Here is a 7,052-nt window from a genome sequence, read left to right as displayed (position 1 = left end):
GCGACGGCGGCGGCTACTACCACCACCACCGCCACCACCATCAGCAGCACGAGCACGCGACGACGGGGCTGATGTCGCCGCCGCCGAGCGACCGCGACATGTCGGACCTGTCCTTCGAGGTCGACGACCGGCCGCTCTCGGCGCTTCCTCTCCCGTCGCGCGCGCGCGACTCGGACGACGAGGGCCTGTACGGCGACGACGATGACGACGACGACGACCCGACGCTGCTGCGCCTGCACGAGCGGCTGTCGACGACGTCGACGGTGTCGCTCGACATGGCGGAGCGCGCCGAGGCGCTGCAGCGGGTGAACGACGAGCTGCGGCGCAAGCTGAGCGACACGGAGGACAACCTCCAGCGGCGGCTCGCCGAGCGCGAGGCGGAGATCGAGGACATGCACCTGCGGCTCGACGAGCTCCGGAGCGAGCTCGGCGGCGCGCGCCGCCAGGAGAAGGAGCTCAAGGCCAAGGAGCGCTCGAGCTTCACGCAGATCCAGGGCCTCGAGCAGAGCATCGCCCAGCTCTCGAGGAGCCTCGAGAACTCGCGGCTGGCGTACCAGAACCTGAACCTGCAGTATGCCGAGCAGTGCGGTGCGTGCTTTTTTTGTTTTTGGACACGCTGTTTTTTGTGTGTGTGCGGAACGAAGCTGATGCTGGCGCAGAGGAATCGCAGCGCTACCGGGAGATCGTCGTCGGCCGCGACAACGACATTCAGCAGTTCAAGGAGTCGCACGCCCTGCAAACACTGGAGCTCAAGAAGTGGGAGGACGAGCAGGCGCACTGGCTCGAGCAGATGCGGGGCCTCCAGGAGGAGCTCGCCGCGGCGCAGAAGACTGCGGCGGCGCTCGACGAGCAGAAGCAGGACAACATGATGCTCAAGGAGGTCATCGACCGCCTGCGCTTCGAGCTCGAGGAGATGCGCACGACGGCGCACAGTGGGCTCAGCACGGGCGGCACGGCGAGCGGCAAGGGCACCATCAGCAAGAGTCTCGGCGCCGAGTTGCTCAAGAAGCTGGAGAGCGGGATGTGGGGCGACGAGGAGAAGCCCGAGGGCACTGTGGAACAGGAACAGGAGGAGAGCGAGGACGAGGATACGGAAGGAGAGGACGTTGTGCAGCAGACGATCATCACGCGGACAAAGCGGGTAAGCACAGTTATATGTGACTCTGGGCGTGTTATTAAACTATCGCTGTTTAGAAAGTCGGAAGTCGCGCCAAGAAGATTGAGACGGTTCAGCTCGAGGAGGTCAAGGAGTACTCTGACGCCTCCGTACAGCACGAGCTCGCAACCAAGACATTCTGCGTTCAAACTGACCCAGAACCACGACCGACTGTCGCAACGTCAGAGATACAGACCGACGAGGCGTCGTGCTCGGCAATGTCCGTCCAGACCGAACCGGAGCCAGTACCTGTTCAGGTGGCCAAAGTCGAGATGGAGATCCAGACGGACGCGCCAGAACCAGAGTCAGAACCCTCAGCATCGGGGTTGTCGCATACAGAAGAGGAAGAAGAAGCTCTCGCTTCGTCGTCTTCTACTTTACTCCCCCCGACACCCAAAGCTCAGACACTCGAACAAGTGGTCCCGAGCGACCTTCCGCCGTCCTACAATCAGGTTGCCGGCGAAGACCAAGACGCGCTCGCGATTCGCGTCGCCAACGAGACCCTCAAGAAGTGGCACAAAGGCCTCAGGCTGCCCATCGAGCCCGTGCCCGGAGGGATCTCCGAAGACGCGGTCGAGGACTGGAAGGCGCTCAAGGAGGAGCTCGGGATCGAGTGCGGCGCCATCGACCGGCTCGTCGAGAGCTCGGAGCACACGGGCCTCCCGCGCGCGGCCAAGGAGCAGCGGCGGAACCGGTTCTACAACATCTACAACACGTATGTCTACGGCGACAAGGCCTCCGGCGCCGGCGGCGACGCCGCGCGCGCCCCAGCCAGCGGGCCCTCGCTGTTCAGCGGCCACACGCTCTTCTGCATCGGCGTCTCGGCCGCGGTCGCGTTCGTCGTCGGGAGCACGATGGCCGCGCCGCAGTACGCCGCCATCCCCGGCGCCGCGACGTACTACGACCGCATGGCCTGGTCGAGCTTCAACGCGATCCAGGCCGGCGGTGAGGGCTTCCCTGCCGAGGCCTCGACGATCCCGTTCCTCAGCTTCCTCGGCCGGCTCAGCGGTGCCACACGCACGCTGCAGGGACGCCCGACGTAGGTGGCGCCGTGTGCTTTTCGTCTCTCCCCTGCGCCTGCTTCATGCCTCTCATACATCATGCCCCCCTTATGAACACACCCATGCACTTTTACAGTAAGTATACCCTATACGCATTGCCATATGACTAGGTCTCGTCTATTGCTGGAGTACGCGTTCGTCTTCGTTGTAGGTAGCCGCTTTTCGGCATTGCGATATGTTCTAGATGCTCCACTATGTCGTTGTGCTAGGCGCGTCTTTGGCATCCGGCTGTTACATTTCTTCGAACTGTCCGTGTCAGCCCTGACACTTGTTCTATGACTTTGTTACAGAAAGGAAATGTAACATACCGGCCTGATCTGCTGTGGTCGCACTCAACGCTAACATGGAATCGGCACTGCTCGTCGATACGTCATGCACCATCCGTGTCGTCGGATAAAGCGGACAGATGTCCCGCGAATGCTGCGGGTCGGCTCTTCCGGCGTTCGCACGATGCGGCAGAGGCACTGCGCCTTGCTTCGTCCAACGTCGTCGTCCTCGCCCTGCCCCTCGAATCGTGACGGCCATCGTCCTCGACTCACACTCGAAACACGTCCCGCCGCTGCCACAGCGTGAAGACCGTTTTCCAAGTGTATCGGACCAGTCAGGGATCTGCATTTGGGATCTGCATAGCCACACATCCCGAACCCTCGCCATCTGGAACCGCTCTCCATGCTTAACGATGTACCCCGGCCGCCCCGGAAGAAACGTTGTCTCAGCAGCTTCTCTGTAGAGAGCTACATACGCAGTAGAAGTCACTCTGTAGAGTCTTCCGCTTCTTCCGATGAAGATCCCATGGAGCGCTATACTGCATGGTGTGAGTCACCGTCGCAAAAGATTGCCCGGATGTGCTACTCACAGTGTTTTCCAGGTAGAAAACCTGGGCCGTTCTCCGTGTTCACCCATTGCTGGGAGAAGCTCCCTGCTGAACTACGCGACCTCATTTATGACCTCCTGGCAGGCTCCAATAAAGCCGGTGCTGTAAGACTCTCTACAGTCTCGGAAGCTTGGTCTCGACAGTTTCGCCCTCTTCTTTTCGCCCACCTTGTGCTAAAGAGTGAGGACGAATGCCGTGTGCTCTACGACATAATCCGATCCCCGCTGTCAGCCTGGCTCGCGGAGCACGTCACTTCCTTGAAGTTCGACAACAGCGCCTTTCCCGGCCATCCGCTCTCAATAGCGCTCCTTCGCCTCTTGCCAGCATGCCGCACCATCTGCCACAGAGCGCAGTGCAGTAAACCCCTCGGTCGCATGTCATATAGCGCAGCCTTGAAGAGCTCGTTGCGAAACGTTACCTCTCTGACCCTGACTCGCTGTAACTTCCCGTCATTCCGAATCCTGCTCCGCATGCTGGCCGATATCACCCACCTGGAGGCCGTCAACTTCGAGACGGTCAAATGGTCGGGCGACGCCATCACAACTGTTGAAGCGGCGAAGGATATATGTACCGGCGCTTTCAGCCACGTCCGCAAGGTCAAGCTGCGGGATTGCACAGACAATATGGCAGTTCCTGCTTGGATTCTCGCGGCGGCAAGCACACGATATTCCTTCACTAGACGTCGAATTTCAGGGCCTGCCGTCCCTGCAGAGACGTGGGTCATCATCGAGCTCATCCGGACGTTCTTGGGCGATGGCGTAGTAAACAAGCACTCGCGATTCGATGTCATAGAAGCAACTCCGGGTAAGTTTCTTCGCCTTCGCTATCCTTTCAAAACATCGTACTCAAGAGATACTCGCAAGATGCATACAGGTTTGTTGGCTTCCTATCGTCCACGCTTCATGGGACGTTCGTCATTGCGAATGTCTCGGTTCAGGTTGTCAGATCTACACTTCCCGACGGCAACGATGAGGCCTGGTCTGTTCGCCAAATCACTATTGCCGACTCGAAAGCGTACAAGGCATCGCGCCCATATCTCCGTTCTCGTGATTGGTCCACGATCACTTCCCTCTTACCCACACTCCCAAGACTACACCAGTTCCAGATCCTTTGCGGGTGTGGTCATTCAGAAGAGAACTTGCACGCACTCTCCGACAAAGTCAGAAAAGCCGTGAACAACCACTCGCGCATCACGATTCAACACGACCCCAAAATGCCGGACGGCAGGTTTCTGCAACCAGCACTATTTGATCTTAACGAGGAAGATCTGGCGACAGCACAAAAGGAAAAGGTGTGTGCAGGGCAATTAATCGTTATGTAGCTCGCTGAGCGGCGTTTTGTGCAGGTACGAGTCAGGAAATGCGGGGGACGGTGACAGGAATTAGTGGGTCGGTCCATGTCCCGCTTCTGGACCTCGCAGACATGCCGTCTGAGCACGATGTTATGTTTCGGAGTCGCTGTTGGACCATACCCTTGACGCTCCATCTGGCGTATCCTACCCTGTCGTTTCCGTGTTGTGTAGGATCATGAGACGTGCTGCAGATGCCGTGGCATTATATCACGACGCTTCCCTCGCTCTCACGACATTTCTCCCGCTACGGCAGCTGTCCACCTGCTTTTTGTCTCCGAAGATATTATACAACGTACATGGGCTATATGAAGTGCCTCCTTTAGAGCTTGTCACATTTCTCCACGTCGTGAGCTCGCTGTAGTCAGGTCAGTTGACGTTATTGTAGCCCTTCATACCATCTAATATAAGTCCCAATGTCAACGTTCACACGGTACAGTGTAGGCACCGCCTCCTCCATGCCAGCGCCTTGTTTTTTCTTCGAACCCTGACCCTTAGACCACGACAGCTATTATCATCCACCTGCACTCCAACGACCCCTTGCTGATACGGCGTAAAACGATGTATACGGTCATTCGAATCGCATCTGGCCGCCCACAGGCCGCTCCCCTTCGCTGCTCTGAATCACCTCCGCTGCTCGGCAATATACCCTCCACGAGGGATCGATCGACCCCAGAGAATCTTGGTGCCGAGGCCTGTATCTCCATGAAGAGTGGGGATCATATCGTGAAGTCCTCTGCCTCCGGGAAGGACCTCTTGAAGCAAGATGCCGCGCAGCGTGAGTTACCATCTCGAGAGACCGCTTAGCTAGTCTAACCATGATGTTCCTCTAGGTGAGGAATCTGAGTCATTCATCCGCTGCTGGAAGTGGCTGCCGCCCGAGCTGCACGACTGCATTAATAGCTTTCTTGGAGGCTCTGGTGACAAGACTGGTATATCACGGCTATCTCTAGTCTCGCAAGCCTGGTGCCGACAGTTTCGTCAACATCTCTTCGTCGTCCTATCACTGAAGAGCGAGGTGGACTGCCGCATGCTCTACGGTATACTGCGGTCTCCTCTGTCATCCTGGCTTGCAGAGCACATCACCTTAGTGAACTTCCGGTATGCCTCCTGCTTTGACCGCCCGCTCTCAATGGTTCTCCTTCGTCTCTTACGGACGTGCCGGATCGCTTGCTATAAATCCGGACGCTTACCATATAACGCGGCTCTCAAAAGTTCGCTGCAGAACACGACTTCTCTGGATCTCTATCAATTCAAATTTCCGTCGTTTCGAATCCTGCTCCGCGTACTGGCAGGTATCACCCACCTGAAGGTTATTCACTTCGGTAAGGTCGCATGGACGGGCGACCTTCTCACGACAGTCGAAGCTGCGAGCAACGTATGCAGCGGCGCCTTCACTCATGTCCGCGAGATCCGGCTGCAGGACTGCACGGATAATATCGCAGTGTCCGCATGGGCCTTGGCTGCCGCAGGTACACAGCACCTGTTCACTCGACGTCAACCTACAGGTCCTGCAATCCCTGTAGAAACATGGGCTGTTATTGAGTTCATCCAGACGTTCTTGGGCGATGACACGATCCGATTCTCACAGTTTAGTGTCGAAGAAGCAACTCAAGGTAAGTTCATGTTCGCCACTCTACCGTATCATCATACTCACCAGGTATCCCCAAGATACCTACAGATTTGCCGGTTCTCTGTCGGCCGGGCTTCTCTGCAGCCACATCGCACATATCTCAGTCCAGATAGTCAAGTCTATCCTTCCCAGTGGAGGTGATGAAGCCTGGGCTGTGCGCCGTATTGTCCTCACCGACTCTGTCGCCGATCTGTCCATCCACTATCTTCGCTCTCGCAGTTGGTCCAGTCTCCCCTCCAACTTTCTACTCGCACTCCCGTTACTGCAACAGCTCCTCATCATCTGTGGAAAGAGCTGTTCAGAAGCAGAATTTTACGCTCTCTGTGACAAGGTTACAAGGGCCGTGAAAAACCATCCGGCCGTTGCACTTCAACATAACCCTGACATGCCGGATGGGAGGTTCCTGCAGCCGGCGCTATTTGGTCTCGGTGAGGAAGACCTTGAGTGGGCGTTGCGTACGCGAAATGAAAAGGTGAGGACAGAAGCGAACCTGTTCTGCATTGGCACCGCGCTGAACAATGTAATTGTGCAGGAACCGAAAGCCGAGAGTTCGAAGTGGAGCAAAGAATCAGTACAAGGAGTTCGAAGTGGAGCGAGGAATCAGTACAAGGGGTCGCACTGAATATGCAGTCAGTGTCGCAACCAGCGCCCCGCCACTCAAGCTTACTGAATACGGTACTGCCCTCTTTTATATCAGTGGGGAGCAGACCACGGTCAGACGGTAGCACTTAGTTTTGATCTGTAGTACCGTCGAAAACTACCCTCTGACATCACCACACTGTTCCTTCTATATTTAGATATGATGCTCACAGAGTGCACCCGGCTCTGGCACCCGTTCACTCTGTCCTCTTCCCCTTGCTTAAGGACCATTCGTATTTGGATATGAAATAGTATAATCATAAAGGCACACATTGTAGCTGTAGCATTCAGCTATTCATCTTCTGTTTTCATGGGAAGAGAGCTTTAACATTGCATTATTT

The 7,052-nt window shown here is 56.7% G+C and overlaps 2 protein-coding genes across 2 annotated transcripts; both read left to right on the top strand.

Annotated features, from left to right (window-relative positions):
* Positions 1 to 98: 98 nt before the first annotated feature.
* On the top strand, positions 99 to 3,903 carry PHACADRAFT_214467 (uncharacterized protein; the record flags this gene model as incomplete). Its single annotated transcript, XM_007402177.1, has 3 exons — positions 99 to 588; positions 660 to 1,141; positions 1,195 to 3,903. The coding sequence occupies 3 exons, from the start codon at positions 99 to 101 to the stop codon at positions 2,197 to 2,199; spliced, it is 1,977 nt and encodes a 658-aa protein (XP_007402239.1). The 3' UTR covers positions 2,200 to 3,903.
* A 1,843-nt stretch (positions 3,904 to 5,746) lies between these two features.
* Positions 5,747 to 6,999, top strand: PHACADRAFT_265744 (uncharacterized protein). Its single transcript, XM_007402176.1, has 4 exons — positions 5,747 to 5,841; positions 5,885 to 6,055; positions 6,111 to 6,544; positions 6,605 to 6,999. The coding sequence occupies exons 1-4, from the start codon at positions 5,775 to 5,777 to the stop codon at positions 6,692 to 6,694; spliced, it is 762 nt and encodes a 253-aa protein (XP_007402238.1). The 5' UTR covers positions 5,747 to 5,774; the 3' UTR covers positions 6,695 to 6,999.
* The last annotated feature ends 53 nt before the right edge of the window (positions 7,000 to 7,052 follow it).

Source organism: Phanerochaete carnosa (assembly GCF_000300595.1).
Source record: "Phanerochaete carnosa HHB-10118-sp unplaced genomic scaffold PHACAscaffold_41, whole genome shotgun sequence".
NCBI lineage: Eukaryota > Fungi > Basidiomycota > Agaricomycetes > Polyporales > Phanerochaetaceae > Phanerochaete > Phanerochaete carnosa.
This window is presented reverse-complemented; position numbering and strand designations above follow the sequence as displayed.

What these genes read in the sequence shown, in the direction of transcription:
- PHACADRAFT_265744 (XM_007402176.1), top strand. Translation starts at nt 5,775, where the DNA reads ATGGACGGGCGACCTTCTCACGACAGTCGAAGCTGCGAGCAACGTATG. An exon ending in GCAGCGGCGCCTTCACTCAT is followed by an intron (nt 5,842 to 5,884) that starts GTCCGCGAGATC and finishes ATAATATCGCAG; the next exon opens with TGTCCGCATGGGCCTTGGCT. An exon ending in TGCGTACGCGAAATGAAAAG is followed by an intron (nt 6,545 to 6,604) that starts GTGAGGACAGAA and finishes GTAATTGTGCAG; the next exon opens with GAACCGAAAGCCGAGAGTTC.